Source organism: Sporobolomyces koalae, assembly GCF_050403365.1.
Source record: "Sporobolomyces koalae JCM15063 DNA, S_koalae_JCM15063T_v1_ctg48, whole genome shotgun sequence".
Classification (NCBI taxonomy): Eukaryota; Fungi; Basidiomycota; class Microbotryomycetes; order Sporidiobolales; family Sporidiobolaceae; genus Sporobolomyces; species Sporobolomyces koalae.
In genome coordinates, this window is record NW_027481723.1 from 25,382 (window position 1) to 46,855 (window position 21,474).

The window sequence follows — 21,474 nt, forward strand, 5'->3', positions numbered from 1 at the left end:
TTTACAAAACAAATCAAACCCGAGAGACCCACTACAAGCGATAAACATCACGTAGGCAAAGCAGGAAGCTCACTCTCGTCAAACCTCGTCTCAAAAGCGAATCGTCCCGCCGCCGCGATCCCTGCAGGTCCCATCTCCGCGACCTCTCGGGATCCTTCGACCGCTTCTTCAGGTACAGCGTTCTCCATCTCGTTTGGACGTGGTCCAACCAACAGCGCTTGTTGCAACGCGAGGTAATGTTCAGGCGCAAGTAAACAACGAGCGATTTCATCCTGTTCGGAGAATCCGGCTCAACGACTCGAAAAAACAAAACAAAAAGTCTTTGAAACATGACTCCAGACTCACCTCGTCGTCTAGCGCTTCTACGTTTTTCGTCCGACTCGAATTAGAGGAAAAGTTCGATCCTGATGTGGCGAACGATACGGGATCCGAACCGGTTTCAAGGAACAAGCTCGTATGATTCCTCGCGCGGACTTGAGCGACGCGTTCATCGACCGTGTCTCGAACCAAGTAGTTGAACACGGTCGTGACTTTGGTCTGACCGATCCTCCAAATGCGTGCAGTCGCTTGAATTTCGAGTTGAGGTGCGAGTAGAGGTTCAACCAGCATCATCTGTTAACATCGAATGTCAATTCAATCCTGCGGTTTTCTGCTTAGAATACTTTTTCGGTGATTTACGTAACGTGCGCAGGTGAGGTTCAATCCTGCAGATTGAGATCTCGTGTGCAAGAAGAACACGGCAATGTTGGGATCTTGGGCAAACTCGTGTACGACTTGTTCTCGTTTCGAACCCCGAACGTTCGAACCTTCCAATCGAACGTACTGAACTCCGTTGCGAGTACACGCTTCGATCAATAGTTGCAACGCGTCTTGCCAGGTTGAAAAGATGACGATTTTCGCTTCAGGATCTCGTCTATCGAAAAAAACTCAGTTCCCGCCAACGAATCACAGAGGAAAAGGGGGATGTACCGGCGCAATAGTTTGACGTGCTTGACGATAAAGTCGCTCTTGGTCGACAAGGGAGTGACCGTTTCGACCTGCTGAATCTCATCGAGCTCGGATTGGTCGAGTTGAGCGAGTTGAGCATGTGCCGGTTCAAGCGCGCGCAGATCGTCGGTCGTGACTGCAGCAGCAGTAGCATCGGACGCTTGGTCGTGATCACCGGTGTCGTTCTCAACTGGGATCGGGTCCAACGCTTTCTTGCCTTTGTGACGGTACTGCATGATTAAAACCCGAAACCATCAGCTCGGCAAATCTCGTCGCATACCTGAAACCCTCACTTTGACACTCGTCCACGAACGCTCAGCAACTCTCGCCTTGCACAATGGACAAGTTGCACTGCGAGCATGCCACGTCTTGAAACACGATCGACAGATCAAGTGCACACACGCGAGGAGGATCCCCTAATCACGAAGCCCAAGAAGCAGCGTCGCTTGTCAGTTACGAACAAAGACAGGCTGACAGTAGTGTCCTCACATCGTTGAAGTGTTCGGCACAGATCGGGCACACTTGTTCTTCTTCAGTTCCTGGAGCATCGAGATTGTCGAGGTAACGTTTCCGCTTCTCTCGCTGTTCGAGCTGAAGAACCAAATCGTCTGTCCGCCCTCTTGTCAGTCAAGATTGCCCGTGCATCTGACAAGAGGATGTGTCAATCGAAAACTCACTCTCTTGCAAGCGTAGGTCTTCGAGTTCGAGCCAGAGTCCCCGCCATGCGAGACTGTCCATCTCGGGATCCTTGACCGAGTCACTGATCGACTGCAGATTCTTAAAGTACAAGCTGCGCGCTTTGAACACGACGGCGAACGCAGTGAGTTCGTTGCGAAGTCGGTCTGCGACTTTTTCAAGCGTTCCAAGCTACAAGCGCAATCCCGCAAAAGTCAGTTCAGAGCCGTCGGTGCATTGTTCTAGGAACATCGAAAGCTGCGACGGACCACTTTTCCAATACGATTTCTTTCTTGGTCGAGCAACGCGATTTCGGTTCGTTTGACCTCGGCGTCGCGGAATGCAAACTCGGTTGCATCTTTGAGTTTCTTCACTATTTTTATCCACAATGAAATGGTGAGTCTGCTGTCGACGCAAGAATATGGAAAGCGAGACGAACTGAGCGACCGGAGGGGTACAATCTCGGCAAACTCGCGATCTTCGCCCTTGGCTTCAATCCTTTCGACGAGGAGTTCGTATCGCAGGACATCGGCAGGAGTGTATCCGGTTTCGAGAGTCGGTGGACGGAAATCCTTGATCGAGTTGTGCTTGATGTTTGCGACTCGCTTCTGTTGCACCCTTTGTGGCTGTCGATCGTTGCGACAAGCAAGGTTAGTCCGATTGAGGCTACATCAAGTCACAGAAGCCACAAATACTTTTTTGGGCGCCTTGCCTCGCTTCTTGACGGTAGCTGCGTTGATTTCTTCCCCTACGCTCTCGTCAGAGTTGCTCTCGTCATCGCTGTCGTCGAGACGAGCTACTCGAGCAGTACGCTTCTTGTTGTTCTCCTTTCGTTTCGCAGGCAACAGGTTCTCGTCTGTGTAGAAGAGGGCGATCTGCTCGGCCTTTGTCTGATCGGCGAGACTCGAGCGAGTGCCCGCAATCCCATAACACCACTCTCCGACGAGGACGATGTAAGCCTATTCGTGAACTCCAGACTGTCAGTCACACTCTTCGGCAGGAGATGCGCGAAAGCGAGAGCCGCGCAACTCACGTCTGTGTAGACTTCAAGCTTCTCCTGCAAGACGGCTCGCTGTTCGTATTCTTCCCCTGTAGCGTTCTCACCAGCGATCGAGACCGTCTTGAGATTCATCTCGATGATCATCTGACGGTATTGAAAAATGAGTTCGGCATCTGCAGCACGCAAGCAAGAAATGAGCAAGAGAAAGCCAAAACGAGTGAAACGCAGGAGGGAAGAACGAACATCCGTTGAGAACGTCGCTTGTACTTTCGACCTCCTCGTAGACTGCGAGTCCGAGAATACCGTGTCCGTCCTTGTTGAATGGCAGCTCGAGATCGACAACGTCGAGAATGTGTTCCGAATCTCTCGCAGCGAGCGCCACTTTCAGTTGGGTCTGAGTCTTGGTGACGTGATCTTCGTACGGCTGCAAGAAATCACGATCCGCTCAGCTATCCTGCCATCCTGCATGTCAGCAACCACCTCTGTTTCAACTTGCCTGAAGGACAACTTGACGCAACTTCTCAGCTCGACTGTACATCTCGTTCTCTTCCTCCGTGCGCTCCATGTTGAAATATGCATGACCGGAAAAGAACAAAGCCGAGTGCTTGACTAGGATTAATTCGCGCAAGCGAGACTTGAGCGCACTGAGCGAGCGCATGAGGTCGGTCTGGCGTTCATCGCTTCCTCCTTCATCATTTGCGAATCCGATCTGCATGGCGCCGGCGACGTCAGAGGAGAACGGAGATGCTGAAGTCCTGTTTCATGTTCAAGGATCGATCGATCAGCTCGAATCCGACAGCACAAAGGGTGTCACGATGCCCTCGAGGGAATAGCTCACTCGGCTCGTGACTTGTTGTCCTTCTTCCAAGCTTCATGTATCTCATGCGCGACTGCCTCAATGATGGGTTCGCATCCGGCCAAGACCTCCTCGAAAACCTTGAGTGACGATTCGAATCGTTTCTCGTCGTCCTTGTCCCACAGCTCGTACTGACCCTTCTTGACCCGAATTGCGAGGATCGCCCTCTGCATCGATTGAATCTCCGAAGTGGCTTTCTCGCGCATGGAAGCGTACACCTCCTCGACAGTCTTGAGTACGTGTCCAAGGGCTTGGCGACCGGTCGCGCCGATCTGAGGATGAGCACAAAGGCTGCGAAGGATTCCCATCCATTTGTTCTGTCGCAGCGCAGATTGTCAGCTACAGACTCCCCGGCGCAAAATCTCAGGGGTCTCAGCCTGACCATTTCGCCCTTGTCAGGTTGCCATGCAAGCGGTTTTCCTGTTTGACGATCAATTTGTATCTTTGGACTGCCTTGACTATCGAGTCCGAGGGCATCGAGCATTTCGCCGTATCTCGAATCATAGTAGAACCTGAAAGGCACAAAGATGGTCAGATCCGAAGGTCCAAATTCGACGAATATCGGTCTCGAGGAGAGCGGCACATGCCTCTCTACGGCGGTGAAATCGAGCGGCACGACGAATCGAGTTTGAGGCGGCAAAAACATCTCATCCTCGACTTGTCTCTTGAGGGTCCTCGCTCCAATCTCGTTGAACACTACTCATTATACCATTCTCAGTTCCTTTCTGGGCGCGGAATGGCATCAATGCGCATGCAGTATGGTCCTCACATCGTTTGAAGCTGGCACGCTCTTCGAGCAGTCTCGCCAACAGGTTCTTCTGACTCGCGATGGGTTCGACTCGCAAGTACGTCAGCAGCGGTTTCAGGTCTTCGATTTTGTCCCGTAACGGCGTCGAAGTTACGGCCCAACTGAATTCTCGAGGGATCAACGACAAAGTTTCCGACGTCGAGCCAAAGGCGTCTCCAACCCTGTGACGTTTCCCAAAGTCAGCATCTGTCGAGATTAATGAGAGAGGAAGAGCCGCGGGTGGATGGAGACCAACATTTGAGTCTCGTCGGCAATGACACGAAGGAAGTCGACCTCGACTAGCAAGCTCCGGCGGTATCGCACTTCCCGCTTGGCCTGGTTTCTCAACGCGCGAACATGCGGTTTCCTAGCGAAAGCGACCTCCTTGCGCAGGACGTCGAACGTCGTCAGAACGATGTCGAAACGTTTCGCAATGAACTCCGCGTCGAAGGTTTTGTCAAGCTGTTTGATACCCTGAAGTGTCTCCCCTTCGCGGATCAGTCAGTATTGACTCTCGCAGAAGTAGGACTTGGTAGCGAGAACCGAATTGTGCATACATCGTAACGGAGGACTCGAAGGTTTGGAGCGAGCCGACCGAGTTCTTGTGCCCATTGAGCGACGATCGCTGTCGGACACACGATCAGGTTCAATCCAGTGGGTTGCACGGTCGCGTCGGTTTGCGGATTGTAGTAAGCTGGCATCTTGCGGCGTTTGCGATTCGAATCTGTTTGTGCCGACCCGTGCCGTCAGCTTGAAGAGAGAGGTAGAGTGCGGAGAGAGGCTAGAATACTCACGGAGCAAAATGAGCGAAACAGTCGTGACTGTTTTGCCCGTTCCAACCTCGTCTGCGAGCAGACCATGACCTTCGATCCCTGCTTCGATTGCGGCTGGGGCTTGAACTTGCTCTTTCTGCCTCGAATCATCAGAATCGACTTGCATTTCTCCGACAGATCGTGGCGTGTCGAATTCAAGGGGATCTCGAGATGAAAGCTGGCCACTGATCCTGTTTAGCCAGACATTTGCTCTTTCCGACTGACCGTTTGTGATCGTTTCGAGTTCGACCCGTTCCCACAGAGGTCCTCGCTTGAGATTTTTGAGGATTTCGTTATCGAGCGCTTCGACCACGTATTTCTGCTCGACCACTTCCTCGTCTTCCTCTGCATTCTGAATAGTTGTTCGCTTCTTTTTCTTGTCTCTCTTGACCGGATCGGGAGGCGGAACGGCTTGCAACGCCTGCTCGAGTTCGTCCCCTTTGAGTACCCTGACCAGCTTGCCCTCTCGGTGCAGCATCCATCTGACCGACCTCGATTGGAACGGCAACAGTTCAACCTTCAAGCCTTTTGGCCTCACGAGATCGTCCTCGTACTGGTCTGGTTCTTCCTGGGCTCGTTGCGGTGTAACCGCTTTCTGTTTCCCCTTGAGTTCTCTCCTGATTCGAGTCGCTCGCTCGTCGTCTGACTCTTGTCGATTGAGAGGGATTGAGAGGCCGTCGCGAGTGATCGGCGCGCGTTCGAGGCACGAGTAAAAGTAATCGATAGTTGCCTCCTCCTGAGGGAGTTCGGAATCTCGACGAGGAAACAGCCTCTCGATCAAAAGTTGTTTCGGCCTCGTCGCAATCGAACGAAAGAATGCATCCTGTTTGATCTTGACCTCGAATCGAAATTTGAACTCGACGGAAGATTCTTTGGGAAGAATCTCGAGATGGCTATCGTCGAGGTAGACCCCAGTCTTGAGACTCGCTTGACCGAGTGAGACGAGACTGTCGAACAAGCCTCCTGCACCCACGACTGGAACTTTGACTTGAACTCCTCGGAGTGATTTCGCTCGTTGCGCTGCAGCAGAATTTGCCTTTTTGTATTGCTGTCCAGCTTTCGTCAAGACGGGGGCAACGTGACTTTCGGACCAACGATCTGCGAGGGGACAAGTCGGATCGAGCGGGTCCAAGGTGACGAGGCATGCGGAACCTGCGCGAGAGGTGATCGAGATGAGGTGAGGGAGTTTCGCACTCGCTCTCTCGAGAGTGAAATCGATCGGGATCAAAGTCGGACTAGGCAAAGATCGATACGCTTCGAGGAAAGCCGAGAGTTCTGGACTTGGCGAGGGCAAGAAGGTGAGAGAGAACGACAGGATCGTCTCGAGCCCTGAGAGATCGTTCGTCGGCGCATTCAGGAATTGATTCGAGGACGATGATGCAGGTTGTAGTGCTTGCAAGAGTGCTTCATAGTCGATGCTCTGCAAAGATGAAAGGACAGGGAGCGAGAGGTACGAGCACTCTGAGTCAGTTCGGCATTCGCGCGCTTTGTGGCTCACGACTTTGATGATAGATTATAGACTTTGTCTGTGCAAGCGCGGGACCTGGAACAGGGAAGGATTGGGACTGACGAGGACTTGATTATGGATCGAGGCGTCGCCCTCGAGTACCATCATCGGTTGCCCTGCTTCAGCCTCCATCTGTATCGATGTAGCCCTGTCGCTGTCGCTGGCGTTTGCGAGCCCGTGTAGGCGGCGTCGATTGAGTCGAAAGTGTTGATCTGAAACCGATGACGACCGCTTCCCTTCGACTGGGGCGAGCGATACGTGGCCCACGCAGTCACTGTAACGCCTGAGCCAAGCTTGAATCGTCTCTGACTAGCCGAAAGTTGGAGCGAGCGAGATTAGCTAGGATTCAGGAGGAGGAAAGTCAACCGGCACGTGACGCGGGTGATTTTGACATTCAGCGGAGTCCGGACAACGCGTTGCACAACAATCTCTCCCGCTCGTAGACGGGCTCCGCAGCTTTGAGAGTCTCTGGACTATGAGTGTTCGGACTCGAACACCTGCGAAACAAATTCAATTCAACCGCACCGAAAGTCGATCTAACACTACAATTGCGCTTGAACGCCTGGGCCCGAACCGTGCCCGCTTGTGTCCTCGATCTCTTGACGGAAGGTGAAAGCTATTGTGCCACGACTCATACGTTTACGGATCTGATCTGCTCTCGGGATTGGCTGCAGACGGATCGCAATTTTTTTGGTCCTTGCTTCAGCCTTTGCATCCGCTTCGGTCGACATTGTCATCAATTTCAAGCTGAAGAGAGTGTGACACGCGCTCCGACGAGACGACGAGATGGCAGGAGTTGAAGAAGCATCGCGAGACTAGGAACAGGGGTTGAAGGTCGTGCCGAGATGAGGCGGTCTGAGCGCGTATTTTATTATTTCGATGTTCGGACCGGAAACGGCACTGACGTACTGTACTGCTGTACTATACAGTAGCTGAAAGTACGCCGAAGAGATCTCGCCAGAGCACGTCAAATTTGTCGTCAATTTGCGATTTGCGATGCTTTGCCCCACCTGGCTGAACTCGGCGCTCTTTCTCTCTCTCCGTCTGTCCCTCCCGACAACAACAAACTATCCCCGAAAGCTATGCCCGCCGTTACCGAACAGTCTCACGTCCTTCTCACTGGAGCCTCTGGCTTCCTCGCTGCTCGTAAGTGCTCGCCGCTCCACCAAATCGAATCGCGTCATCGCGCCTCCACTCTCACTCGTTCTTCGTTTACCTGACTTGAATCCTCTGACCTCGGATCGTGCCCACCACCAGACATCGCCCAGCAGTTGATTGACCGAGGATTCAAAGTCCGAGGCACAGTCCGATCGACCGAGAAGGGCGACTACTTGACCAAGCTCTTGCAGGACCACAAGAATTGGCAATACGTGATCGTCGACGATGTCGAGCCCGAGGGAGCGTTCGATGAGGCCGTCAAGGGCGTTGATGCAGTCCTGCACACGGGTCCGTCTATTCGAATACTTTTTTCGTTTTTCTCTACAAACGTAAGGTCCTGACTATCGATTCCATCAGCATCTCCTTTCCACTTCAACGTCGAGGATCCGCACAAGGACTTGATCAACCCGGCCGTGCAAGGTACGACGAACCTGCTGCGAGCTGCCAAGACCGAACCTTCGATCAAGCGCGTGGTCATCACGTCGTCCTTTGCCGCGATCGTGAACCCGCACGACCCGGTCTACACCTTTACCGAGAAGGACTGGAACGAGTACTCGACGAAACAGGTCGAGGAGAAAGGAAAAGACGTAGACCCGTCTCAGGCTTACCGTGCTTCGAAGACCTTGGCCGAACGAGCTGCCTGGGATTTCCTCAAGAACGAGAAGCCCTCCTTTGACATTGCTACCGTCAACCCTCCGTGAGAAGAAAATCCCAGTTCAACGAGGAAAGCTCTTGTTTCTGACCGGGCACATGCTTTGCGGCAGGCTCATCTTTGGTCCGATCATCCACCAAGTCGACTCACCTTCAAAGCTCAACACGTCGGTCAACAACTTTTATCAGTACCTGATCGGCAAAAAAGACGCCGACAGTGCTCAGACCGGATTCGGATCGTTGGTCGACGTGAGGGACGTCGCGAGGATCCACATTGACGCGCTCGTGACCGAACAAGCTGGCAACGAACGATTCCTCGTCTCGAACAGTACGGCTTTTTGTTTCTCTATCCCACCCGTCTGCATTCCTTGCTGACTCTACTCGTTTTCTTGATCCGGGAACCAGCTGATTCATCGTACCAGCCTCTGCTCGATCTGTTCTTTGAAAAAGCTCCGCAACAACTTCTCGAGGCGTTCCCGAACGCCGAACGGGGCAAACCGGGTACGGCAAAACCTGAACAGAACCTAATCGACAACTCGAAAGCGAAACGCACGTTCGGTTGGGAACCGATCTCGACAGAAAAGACCGTGTTGGACATGGTCGAGAGTCTCAAGCAGTACCAGGACTCGAAGTGGTAGCATATCAACGCTGAATCGAATTGAAGTATGAATGAAATGAATTGAAATGAAATGTAGTCTGAAGGAGATTGAGACAACAAGGGAACTTCTTCTGTACGATTGCAGGATCAGTATTGACTAGGTCAGATCGATGCTTGTGACTGGTCTAGAAGAGAGCGACACGGTTCAGCGCGTTTCCAGCCTTGATGAACGTCGTGAACAAGGACGCGATTCCTGTGTGTGCATGGGTCACTCCTTTTGTCAGCTAACATGCTTTCGCGACAGGCAGCATTTTGCCTCGACGAAGAAGGATGGGGTCGTACCTCCGACGTAGACTACGGAACGAACGTTGGACCACGCTGCCGAAGTCGTATTGATGTATAGAATCTACGTGCGAAAGAGGGTCAGCTGCTTCTTAGACATTGTTTTCCCCCGTATCTGAGAGATATTCTCAACCCACATTGTAGAGGATGCGGGACAGAATGTAGCCCGACGAGAATACGTTCATGTACGACGTTGGCAACTTGGCCAAGTTTCCCGCAATCACCGCACCAGCAAAGATGGCCCAATTTTCGAACCCGTTTTGTTGCGCCGCTTCTGCCCGAATGTACTTTTTGACAACTTCGGATTGTTTCTCTTGGTTCTGTACGCGACGCAAGAAATCGCGAGGGGCGACATTGTCAAAGTCGGGCAAGTCGTTCGATGCTTTCGTCAAGGCCGCGGCGTAAAAGTGGGCGCCGATCGACGTCGCCCACATGGCCGGAATTGCGTAGAAGGAGTAGTTCGTCGACATGCTTGGATCTGGTGAGCTGAATGTGAAGCGGAAGAGGAGAAAGAGAGATGGGTGGAGGCATACGGTACTGTTGGTGGGGAATTCCATTGTACTCGAATCGATGACGACAATTCCGCTTCCCCTCCTCAAGCTATGACGGCCTAGCGTGAGATTCTCTTGACGACAATCGCTGCCTGCAGCAGATCCCGTCTTTGCAACATCGGATACGTGCGATTGCCCCGGCACGGATCGTTCTCCAAGCCGGATGTTGGCATCCAAAAAACAGACCGACATTCCGAGCTTTGAGAACGGCTCTGAAGGAGACTTTAGCGCGGCTCGCCTGTGGTGTCCCGAAGGACTGATTTGGAAGAATTGCCTCACCTACCCAATGGGATCGGGCTCAGCATGACTCTTGACCCCCGAGCTTGGCAAAACTCAATCAACACCGGATAGGGTCGAAACCTCACTCTCCTACTGACTCAAACTTGATCAGAAGCTATTGACTTAAACCGTCCTGTGAGACAGAAGCGAATGATATAGTCAGAACGAAAGAAAGAAACGCGGGCGTACCGACTGGCTTGTGGCCTAGCGAGCAGCGGCATCTCGAACAGGATCCCAAGCCGAGATGACAGGCTTTTACTGACGCCCATGACTCTCGCCTAGTCGCTCGCTCGGATGGGATCGTTTGATTCCGAAGAATCTGTCGCTACCAGTGTCGATGAGGCGAGAGCGCGAAAAGGCTTGGAAAAACGCACAGCGCAAAGACCCCTTTCATTCCAACTACGCCGCTCGCTGTCTGCCTTCGTTTCTGGAACACAGACTCGTTGTCTAAGCACTGGCCACTCACTGTACTACTGTAACATCGTCAGCATCTCTCTTGATTAAGCGGTATATAGCAACAATGACCGGCTTGCTGATGATCAAGCGAGCGAGTGGGATTACGTCAAGTAGCTGGGGTACGAAAAGCTGTCCGCACGGCGCTGAATTCAGGCAGGCGGATAGTCAGTTCAGTTGTGAGGGCTAGAGTGCGTAACACTGCGTGGCGGTTCACCTTGGGTGACGCTCACATCCCGCATCTCGCTCCCTGGCGCTAGCCGAAACCTGAAGAGGTCGCACCTCTTTCTGTATTTACGTCGGTGCCACAGTGCGGGTAGGTCAGAGATTCGAAGCATAAACTCACCTGGAGCGGCCGCGATTGCAATTGGACGAGCAATTGTCAGCAAAACGATCAAATAGGGTGAGCACAAGTCTGGACGTACTCGCACCGTGGCAATGACGTAAACACAGAAAGGAGAGAGACCTCTTCAGGTTCCAGACCGCGCCAGGAGGTGAATGACTGTCGGGTCACAAAGGAAGGGAGAAAGTAAGCGGCATGGTTGGAAAGACATGGGTCTTTGCGCCGTTTGTTTTGCCAAGTCCTTTCGCCGTCTCCTTTCACACCGACATCAATAGCGACAGATAGTCCGTGCTCTGTGGAAAATTTGCTGCAACAAGCGAGTTTGCGGAAAAAAGGAGAAAAGCTTAAATAAAGTCATTGTTTAGTTCAATATGAATTCTATTAATCGTAATATGTTTCTGCCTGCAACATCATCTTCCGCACCCATGGCGCTGCGCAGGCGCAAACCGCCCGCGACGACTGACGAGCTATCCGAACCGCAACCCCAACGTGCACCCGTACCAGCGCGCAAAAAGAAACCGATTTCCCCCACTTCGACGCCGCAATCACGACGGCGCACTATCCCGCCGAGGTTGCGCTCGCTGATCTTTTTCAGCCCACTTGTGCTCATCGGATGGTATCTCTTGTCGCGCTCGCATGCACCGCGAGCGTTGGGTCGACAGTACGCGGTGTGTTCCAGGTCGAGCGACGGCATCATCACCATGAACCCGCACGAGTTTCGGACCCAGTGTCTCGTCGTATCCGACTCCAAGATCGTCGCAACAGGCACGATCGACGACATTCGGGAACAATTCGGGGACAAAGACACGTTTGGAAATGATGGAATCCGAATCAGGTGGTTGAACCCTCGTGAAACTGTCTTGCCTGGACTGCAAGTTCGATTCTATCAAAGTTCCTCGTCACACCCTCGACTGAACTCACCTGGTTTGTCTCGAAAACACAGGATCGATGCGCACGCGCACATGCTGCAATATGGCGAATCGCAATCCGCGGTCAACCTCGTCGGAGCAACTTCGATGGCCGGTGAGAATCATTCTTCGCTCAGCTGTGTGACAACTCGGCTCATCTGCCAGATGACGATCAGAGGTGAGGGAACGGATCGCTCGGTTCATCGACAATTCTCCAGCTCTCGCTGCAAACACTTCACGCTTCATCCTCGGGCTTGGATGGGACCAGACAAAGTTTGTCGACCTTCCGCAAGGACAAGGGTTCCCCGCTGCTGTAAGCAGAGAAAGGCATTGTAATTATCGATAACGGAGGAACGCCTGACGACGAGGAGAAGTAAGAATAGGCAGATCTCGACGTCGATCCGAGACTCGAAGGGAGACCAATCTACCTCAAACGCAGTACGTCTTTCTCGTGTCCGGGTCGATCTGCATATAGCTGAACTTGCGTGCCTCACCAGTCGATGTGCATGCGTTGTGGGTTTCTACCCGGATCCTTGATCTCATGCCTCGATCGCTGCCCGAGGTCGTTCCGGGAGGAATGATTGTGCGGTACCCAGACACAGAGAGACCTACCGGGATCTTTCTCGACAATGCTATGTCGCTCGTCAGTACGTCCCACGACGTCTCGCTCGCGTTGATTCTTGAGGCTCACAAATGCGTCTCGCATTCCCTTCAGCAAGAGTTATTCCTCCATGGACCGATAATCTGCGGCTCGAGTACCTCAAAACGACTTCGCGGCAGATGCTCAAACACGGGCTCACAGCTGTGCACGATGCCGCCTTGTCGCTCGAAGATATCCGGTTCCTGAAAGAGCTCGACCGTGAGGATCTGTTGCCAATTCGAGTGTACGGCATGCTCAGCTGTGAGAACCCTTTGAACTCGTTCTGCGGCGACGAACCCAACAGTGATAAGTACCTCGGGAACAAGTTTGACCTTCGGTACGCTCTGCATGTCTATTCGGACCCATTTTTTTCGCGGAGCGTGGCAAAAAGCTGAGCGTGATAAACAACAGGGCCGTCAAACTGTTTGTCGATGGCGCGCTTGGAAGTTTTGGTAGTGCCATGCACGAACCGTACAGTGACAACCCCGACTCGAAAGGGATCTTGATCTGTCCCAAAGATGAACTTGATCGTGTCGTCAAGCAGGTGAGCCATGTCTGACTGCCAACCGTCTTGTTCCTACTACTCCTACTAACATGATTTGGAATTCCCTCAGTGGGTTGCCAAGGTCAGTGCAAAGCAAACTTCTAGTATGTAGAGATCTGAACCGAATCTGTCTTTTTCTCAGGGTTATCAAGTCAACTCGCACGGGATTGGCGACCTCGCCAACACGCTCATCCTCGAAGCCTACTCTTCCGTACTCGCCAACGCGTCGTCGGAATCTTCAGATTGGACTCGCAGGAATCCGTTGCGGTTGAGGATCGAACATGCACAGATCTTGAGGGTCGAGGATATACAACTCATGGGCAAACTCGGAGTCGTCGCGAGTTTCCAACCGACTCATGGTCAGTCACGCACACTGTCTACACGTTTGCTCGAGATTCTGAGACTGGAGTTTTGTTAGCGACGAGCGATATGGATTATGTCGAATCGAGAATCGGCCCTGAACGAGTTCAAGGTGCGTACGCCTGGCGCAAGATTATCGAGTGAGTGATTTTTCTCCCTCTTGAGACAGGGAACACGATTGCTGAGCCCAAAAGGTGGTTCCTCTCGTCTTTCAAGTTCGGGAGCACCGTACGTACTCGGGAGTGATTTCCCGGTCGAATCGGTCGACCCGTTCTATGGGATCTTTGCGGCAATCACACGCGAGTACAACCCCGTCTTGAACCCGAATCGAACGGGATCACCACACGGTCCTGATCGAGCGTGGTTCAAAGACGAACGGCTCTCTGCGATCGAAGCTTTACAAGGGTTCACGACTCGTGCAGCACAAGGTGCGTTTTGGGAACACCGAGTAGGACAATTGAGAATTGGGTTCGAGGCGGATTTCATCGTTGTCGAAGATGGTGACGTACTTGAACTTGGTCAAGAGCGGACTGGAGAAACCCTCGCGGACAGGAGGGAACGACATTTGAGACTGGCAACTGCGGGCGAGAGAGTCAAGGCGACGGTGGTTGCAGGCAAACTTGCATACGGAAGTTTCTAGATTTTTGTCAACAGTGTTCTAGAAGAGAGTAAGAAAATTTCGAGGGTCATGATGTCTTGGGATGGAGAGACGTGCGCATATGCATTGCGTGAATGATGAGACGGACAAAACGACAAATCGCAACGTCAAACCCACAAGCCTCAGTCTCGTCCACCTCGCTAGACGCCTCTCCTAAGGACGGCTTCGTACAGCTTGCAGCATCTCAAGAAGAGCGAGACGATCATTCCTCGCGTATCAGGGACCCTGCCCGTGTACGGACAAAGGCCCCAGTTTTCGGTCCTCAATCCGCAGTTCCACCCTCGCCCGCGACGACCTTCGCGCCCACCCGCTCCCTCGCAGAGCACCTCGCACGACAACCCCCTAGTGGTCTTTGCAGCGCAGTAGCTGTCTAGAGCCGCGCCATGTCGTCCACCGCGGCGGATGCGGCCCAATCGCTCGTCGCGTCCTTCAACAACAAGCTCAACAAGGTCGCACCAGGCGCCGTAGGGATCCAACTTGCGTTGATGGTCGTCGTCGGGATCGCAGCCCTCGCCGCGTTCTCGATCCTGCGTCCAGCAAACTCGAACGTGTACCAACCCAAAGTCAAGTACTCGGTCGATGAGAAACGCCCACCCAAGATTGGTAAAGGCATCACCGATTGGATCCCACCAGTCCTGCATGCGACCGAAGCAGATTTGATGCAGACCGTCGGACTCGATTCGGTCGCGTACTTGCGCTTCTTGCGCATGTGTCGCAACATGTTCCTGTGCATCGGGACCTTGTGTTGTGCCGTGTTGATCCCAGTCAACGTCGTGTACAACTTGAAATACGTCAAGGCCGAGAACCGCAACTACCTCTTGATGCTCACGATGGAGAATGTCAAAGGGGACTGGTTGTGGGCTCACGTCGTCGGGACGTACCTCTTGACCGTGATTGTCTTTTATTTCGTGTGGCGCAACTACTCTGTCCGTGTCTTTCGTTTGTTCTATCCATCTCCCTCCCGACGACTGACATGCACTGCTTCTTTTCGCGCAAACAGGCCATCGTCACACTCCGATGGCAATGGTTCCGTTCCAAGACCTACCAAGAATCACTCCACGCTCGTTCGCTACTCGTACGCGTCGCCCCTCCCCTCTCCTTGTCCCGCAACTCGAACCGCTGAAACTTTTTTTCTTCTTCAGATCACCTCGGTCTCGAAACGCAACCAAACGGATCAAGGATTGTCGGCCCTCCTAACGTCGCTCAACGTTCCGTACCCAACGACGGCAGTTCACATCGGTCGACGAGTTGGAGCGTTGCCCGCCTTGATCGACAAACACAACGAGACGGTCAAAGAACTCGAAGAAGTCCTTACCCGGTACTTCAAGAACCCAGACCATTTGCCGCCGAAACGTCCAACGAAGCGGATTGGAGGATGGATTGGAATCGGAGGCAAAAAAGTGGATGCCGTCGACTACCTTACGGAAAAGATCAAAACTCTCGACACTCGGATCGAAATCGCACGACAACAGATCCACGAGAAGAAAGCTGAAAACTATGGGTTCGCATCGTTCGAATCGGTTCCTTTCGCTCACGTCGTCGCCAAGACTCTGCACAACAAACGCACCAAAGGGTCTCGAATTGAATTGGCACCTCAACCCATCGACATCATTTGGAACAACCTGACCATGGGGGACGGAGCCAGGATGAAGAACAAGTTCTTTGGAGGTATCCTCCTGATCCTACTCTGTGGATTTTACACGATCCCCTTGATCGCGGTCGCCCTCCTCGCGAATTTGGCAGCCTTGTGCGTTTTTCTCTCGACTCTGTGTTGTCTCGATACCTGCTGATCTTTTTTGCTGTCAATCTTGTTCCCATTACCCTCAGGTCGGCCTATGTTGGGTTCATCAAAAATTGGGTCAACAATTACTCGTGGTCCTTTTCTGCTTTTGTCGGCAAGTTACGCACCACCCGACCAAGCTCTATTCGCCTCGCTGATGCCTCGAATGTGTCTACACAGGTATCGTTCCCCCGGTTCTCAGTATTTTGCTCCAGATGATTCTCCCCATGATCATTCGGTCCGTTTTCGATTGTCCTCCTTTGTACACCTTGATGGCTGACAAGACAATGAGATCATGCACAGATGGATCGCTTCACTCCAAGGCGCCACGACTCACTCGCAGTCGGATCGGATCGTGACCGCTCGCTACTCGGCATTCTTGTTCATTACCCAATTCATCATCTTTTCTCTCCTCGGAGTCATCGTCCAAATCAGTACATTCATACCATTGCCTTGAAGATCGCATGTCGAATTGACGACTGACGTTTCTGTTCTTCTGTTGCGGATCTATAGTTTCACAGATTGTGGTCGAGGTGCAAGGACATGCGAGTCAGGACAAGGTCTTCAACTACCTCAAGACTATTCCCGACAAACTGTCAGTTCCTGCCCTGCATTCTCTCCTACTGTCAGGACAAGAGATTGATCGAGCATTGTAACATCCAGTCAATCAACCTACATGATCCAGTCAAACTGTAGGGTTCCCAAATTTCTTCCTTTGCAAAGTTCGGATAAGGACGAGACTGACGGCGGCACTGTTGTTGACTTTATTAGATTGGCTTACGGTGTTTCCGCTTCGAGGAGCATCGGCCCTGTTCGATCTCGCTCAGATCATCTCGCTCTTGATGGTTTGGTTCCGAACTCGAATGTTTGGTCGAACCCCTCGCGAGATTCGAGAAGTGCGTGATCTCTCGCTATTTTCCAGACGCGGAAAAAAGAGAAAAGGACCTTGTCCCATGAAACTGATGCCGAGTTTCTCACTTTGATCTACAGTGGACCAAACCTCCCGTGTTCGATTTCCCGGTGTACTACTCGAATCATCTGCTCACGGTTGCTGTATCACTCGTGTACGCTCCTATCGCCCCGCTTGTCGTCGCGTTTGGAGCGGTCGCGTTTGCAGTCAGTTGCTGGGTCTACAAATACCAAGTCAGTATCACCCTCCCCTCTTTCTAACGATGAATGTCTCGCTCACGGTAGAGCTCGCAACGTTTTCACAGCTCATGTATGTCAACGTGACGAGGAGTGAGACCGGAGGGCGACTCTGGAACGTCGCTGTCAATCGCATCCTCATGGGAGTTGTAAGTCGTGCATACTGGGACGATTGAGAAGCACCGTAGTTGCAGGGCTGACCCGCAAGTCGAAAATTCTCCTAGATCCTCATGCATCTGTTCATGGCGCTCTCGATCGGACTCCAGTCTAAATGGCTCTACGCGATCGCGATGGCACCCCCGGCCGTCTGCGTGCTCATCTTCAAGTACCTCCTCGATCGTAAATTCGACAACAAGTTTCGATGGTACATCCCGTCGGAACGAGAAATGGCCGAAGTACACTTGCATCACCAAGACGCGAGGAAACATCGACTGCAGAAACGGTTCGGACACCCTTCGTTGCACGAACCGCTTTACACTCCTATGCTTCACAAAAAAGTGCAACACCTTCTCCCGACCATGTGAGCGCCGGACTCCTTCTCTTGATCCTAGTCGAATGTACAAGGAAAGCTGACGAAACGTCGGGATTCGAATGTTTTTCTCTCTTTCTTTAGCTACCACGGCCGTATCGGTCAGGGACAAGCAAACCTCGAGGGCAAGTCGATCGAGCAAAACACGATTGGAGGTCTCACGTTCGCGATGATGGAGGCTCACGACCTCACGGTCGACCGCATGGCGTACCTGCGCGAACGCGACGAAGACGCGCAAACGGTCACAACCGCGATGACTGGGTTCACCCCGCGTGCGCAACCGGCACCTTCTTCTCGAGCAGACTCGATCGATGGAGGGTATTTTGATACGAAACGTGCCGAGTATCTCAAACATGGTGCCAGTCGCAGTACCACATCCGGACTCGACACTCCCGATGAATTGCCGTTCGAATTGCGACAGATGCCACAAGAAGACCCGTACAATGCTTCGACCGAGAACCTCCTCTCGTACCCTCCTTCGTACTCGTCTCCTCCTCAGCAACAACAACCCTACGGTCGCTCGCACACGCCGATGCACCGTTCAAACTTGTCGCAAACGTCTTTCGGTCCGACCGGGTACGATTACCCGCCTCGACCCGAATCACGATCGACCATCAACACCCTCATGGGCGGCGGCGCGGGACGAATGACGCCCCAACTGTCTCAAGGCACTGCAATGACCGGAGGATTCTACGACTACCCTCGAGCTGGACCTCCCGGGTCGGATGGGCGAATCACTCCTCAAGCCCTCTCGCAACCTTACCAGAACCCGTACGAGACTCAAACGTTCTCGACAGGTCCTCCCGCGCCTGGGCGTCACGTACATGGGTCGCCGCAACAACAACAACAGTACGACGCGAGGAGAATGCCGCCTGGAGCAGGACGCGAACAGGACACGCTCGCAGCGCGAGCATACCCCGAGTTTTCCGACACGCCCATGAACCGCTACGGACCTCTTGATGATCGTACTCCTTAGATTGACGTCCGTCGTCCTTCACACCCTTCACGCAAAAAACAATCACGACCTCGATTGAAAACCAAACAGTCTTGCCGATACCAACTCTTTTCCCGATTACCATGATCAGAGAAATACACTCTCATCAAGCGGTGTCGACTCTTTTCCCAACCAACAGACACTTTTCACGACGACTTACTTTGCCTCGCTTTCTAGTCATTCCCTTTTTTTCTCAAACCTGTCTTTCATACACTACTCTACTCTGGAACGTTCTCGTCTTTCAATTAGACCGAATCTGCGTCTCTTGATTAGAAACCGCAATAGCAACTGTAGCTTATCTCTTTCTTCCAACTCCGGAACCTGATTTCTTCGAGATTGACGATCAAAGGAGCGGACACCGAATCGGAATGAATCCATTATTGCTGATCATCGTTGTCATGATTGAATTTCTCAGATCCCGAGAATTCAATTGCGCTGTACTCTACTTGGGATCTCGTTTGCATCGAATGATCCGGTGGGCGGATTTTTCATAGTCTTTTCATGTCCGAGCCGCAGTGGTTCATGACTGCGCTCCCGGCTGGGTACGAACCTTGCATTACCGGCCCACGGGCTGCGGCGCTGCGGGATCTCGAAGGACGAGGATGTGCGTGTGGGCACGTGCACCGTAGTACAGCCAAGACCTGAATACTTCTCGCGGTATTTTCACTTTGCGCAGCTGGAAATCGAGATGGTGGACACGAGTTTCTTGGTTTACAGTACGTATGTATCCGCCAGGTGGAAGCGCGACAAGTCGAAAAGCACCATCGACGATTCCGTCGTCGCTGTTTGGCTCCGGTTCGCCATGCTCCTCGCGACCAGCTTGTGTTCTCTCGATCTCGCTCAGCGAAGATCATGGATAGAAACTCTCGCTAGCGTAGGTATGGCAACCATATGGCATTTTCCAAAACGTTTAAACAAAGGAGACAGTGTAATCGAGAAGGCCGAGAGGGACTCTCACGATCCAAAATTCCTGATCGTATCGCTTGCTTTGTTCCGACATCAGCTGATGATACAGAAAACGTGCGTGCCGAACGGGCTCCAGAGTTGAAACGCTCGGATCTCGGATCTCTTCGTGGATTCCGGCGAAAGGCGTTGTCGACGTCTCTCCATTTCTTTCCTCGCCACTTACGCAGGACCCTGATCCGCACAGTGCAGGATGATGCTTGCCTTCGCGGCGCAGAATGTACTTCTAGCCACGAGGAACTGTTCTTTTAGCATTGGTCGAGCAGGGGTACCCTTCCGAGTCTGTTGAAACCGTCGTTGCCGAGAGGAACCGCAACTTCGATTGAATTGATAGACTTCTCAGATGCGCTGTTCTGCCGCCGAATCAGCTGATAAACCCTTAGAAAGACCTGTGTCATGTCTGGACTCTGCATCCATCGGTCCATTCGAACACTTGTGCATTGACGAGACCTCCTGAGAGAATGAAGCGCTCGTGCCCTTTGACGAGCCCTTCCTGACGGCTGACGTTGAGCGCAAGAATGTAGGAGTTTGTTTTGAACAATCGATGATTGTTCCGATCGAACAGTTCTTTCGGAAGCTTTGATCGTATGAGCCCGATGGAAGGGCAAGGCATGGCGAATATGCCCTCACCGAGTCGCCAGGTGTCGCCCGGGAGGTCCCCTTCCCTGCGTAACCCGTGGCTTTTGCCGAGCGTCCGAACCGACGTCCGAGCCGCGCCAACTGTACGCTGTTGAAATTCGGGACGCGAGGACGCGACCTGACGTGTGCCGATTGTTTCTTTCGGTCAGCTGACTTGTTGAGCGCCTACCGATGCATCGGTCGTTCCGCTCGTGGGCTGGCATTCTTCGAGAGTACTACAGCGCTGTATGCCTCAACGGATCATCTCTTCGTAGCGAGGTCAAAGAAGTACATAGAGACTGCGCGACAACGTGGAATGGCTGGATGAGAGCAATAAAGTGCTCACTCTCCGGATGCACGACTCACAAGCCATTTTTCGGGCCTTCTCAACCTGTCAACGGGCTGAGCGCAGAAATTACAGGATTCGCTCTATTGAAAGCGTGCTCATGCTTGCAACATTGTCCTACACCCCAAAGGAGCAGAAAATCTGAGGTGGTAGAGTCATGTAAAAAAGGAAGAAAGGAGGTGCGACAGGTAAGACCTCAAGTAATGCTCAACAAGGAAGTTATCGTCGGCGAAGCTCTTTCGCATGTCGTCGTATGATGCAACACTCATAATGATACTACGAGCACAGTATGTGGTCCCTACCCCCGTTTTTGAAGACGTATTCGCGTCCCTCTGTTTGAGGGATTCTTACGTAGATTTCCATCTCGATTCGCAGGAGATTCCGAGTTGTCGATGCGCGAGAGCCCGATTCTGCACAGTGCCAGTCGAGCCGCTAACGTAGAGAGAACAAGCGCAGCTCTTGGAGGGACAACTCGAAGCAAAGCGGAACGAGCGTTCGGAACTTTGTTTGTTTGAGTTTTGTCTCTCCTGGCGACTTTCGCTCCTGCTTGCGGTACAAGAGCACCTTTCTGAGCAGGAAAAAAAAGTCAGAAACAAGCTCATCGAACGATGGCGGAGGAAGGTTCTGTACGAGGCGAGACACGTCGCACTTTCCTCTCGCGGAATGGCCTCGTTTCGAGCTCACGATGACCGTTCTTCCTTGCCCCAGGTCTCAGGCGGGTCTGATTTGCGTCAAGTTTCTACATTACATACCGCAAAAGCTGAACAATAGTCTCGCCTCCTGTAGAAGCCGGAACTGATCCTTCCGACAGGAGAGAGGGAAGAAGACGGATTTTGCGGTATTTTCGGCGCGAATGGCTAGATCTTCCTGCGGGTCCAGGGTCGGTACTTGGCGAGCGGTCTTTGGGTTCGAGAAATTGAGTACTATAGCTTGCAATTAACAGGCAGGCAGAGATGCCGGATCGGATTCCTGCAGCGAAAGAGAGGATG

The 21,474-nt window shown here is 52.6% G+C and overlaps 5 protein-coding genes across 5 annotated transcripts; 3 read left to right on the forward strand and 2 right to left on the reverse strand.

Annotated features, from left to right (window-relative positions):
- Positions 1-47: 47 nt before the first annotated feature.
- On the reverse strand, positions 48-6,756 carry IRC20 (E3 ubiquitin-protein ligase IRC20; the record flags this gene model as incomplete). Its single annotated transcript, XM_076680891.1, has 21 exons — positions 48-272; positions 346-612; positions 679-913; positions 970-1,217; positions 1,281-1,403; positions 1,477-1,595; positions 1,665-1,854; positions 1,932-2,035; positions 2,102-2,288; positions 2,358-2,621; positions 2,696-2,835; positions 2,906-3,086; positions 3,159-3,417; positions 3,501-3,835; positions 3,901-4,030; positions 4,106-4,214; positions 4,288-4,487; positions 4,562-4,779; positions 4,863-5,029; positions 5,100-6,537; positions 6,688-6,756. 21 exons carry the CDS (start codon positions 6,754-6,756, stop codon positions 48-50), a joined length of 5,208 nt encoding a protein of 1,735 aa, XP_076531969.1.
- Positions 6,757-7,706: 950 nt separating this feature from the next.
- On the forward strand, positions 7,707-9,071 carry JCM15063_000027 (SDR family oxidoreductase; the record flags this gene model as incomplete). Its single annotated transcript, XM_076680892.1, has 5 exons — positions 7,707-7,770; positions 7,882-8,070; positions 8,140-8,479; positions 8,547-8,761; positions 8,839-9,071. 5 exons carry the CDS (start codon positions 7,707-7,709, stop codon positions 9,069-9,071), a joined length of 1,041 nt encoding a protein of 346 aa, XP_076531970.1.
- Positions 9,072-9,216: 145 nt separating this feature from the next.
- On the reverse strand, positions 9,217-9,930 carry JCM15063_000028 (MAPEG family protein; the record flags this gene model as incomplete). Its single annotated transcript, XM_076680893.1, has 3 exons — positions 9,217-9,284; positions 9,374-9,437; positions 9,511-9,930. The coding sequence occupies 3 exons, from the start codon at positions 9,928-9,930 to the stop codon at positions 9,217-9,219; spliced, it is 552 nt and encodes a 183-aa protein (XP_076531971.1).
- Positions 9,931-11,424: 1,494 nt separating this feature from the next.
- Positions 11,425-14,091, forward strand: JCM15063_000029 (amidohydrolase; the record flags this gene model as incomplete). Its single annotated transcript, XM_076680894.1, has 11 exons — positions 11,425-11,870; positions 11,943-12,022; positions 12,084-12,220; positions 12,291-12,345; positions 12,405-12,554; positions 12,623-12,884; positions 12,959-13,091; positions 13,162-13,173; positions 13,234-13,450; positions 13,510-13,591; positions 13,668-14,091. The coding sequence occupies 11 exons, from the start codon at positions 11,425-11,427 to the stop codon at positions 14,089-14,091; spliced, it is 1,998 nt and encodes a 665-aa protein (XP_076531972.1).
- Positions 14,092-14,492: 401 nt separating this feature from the next.
- On the forward strand, positions 14,493-18,540 carry JCM15063_000030 (uncharacterized protein; the record flags this gene model as incomplete). Its single annotated transcript, XM_076680895.1, has 13 exons — positions 14,493-15,035; positions 15,110-15,184; positions 15,252-15,856; positions 15,937-16,004; positions 16,070-16,127; positions 16,193-16,323; positions 16,403-16,484; positions 16,553-16,581; positions 16,661-16,785; positions 16,880-17,032; positions 17,104-17,184; positions 17,260-17,555; positions 17,649-18,540. The coding sequence occupies 13 exons, from the start codon at positions 14,493-14,495 to the stop codon at positions 18,538-18,540; spliced, it is 3,138 nt and encodes a 1,045-aa protein (XP_076531973.1).
- Positions 18,541-21,474: the final 2,934 nt, after the last annotated feature.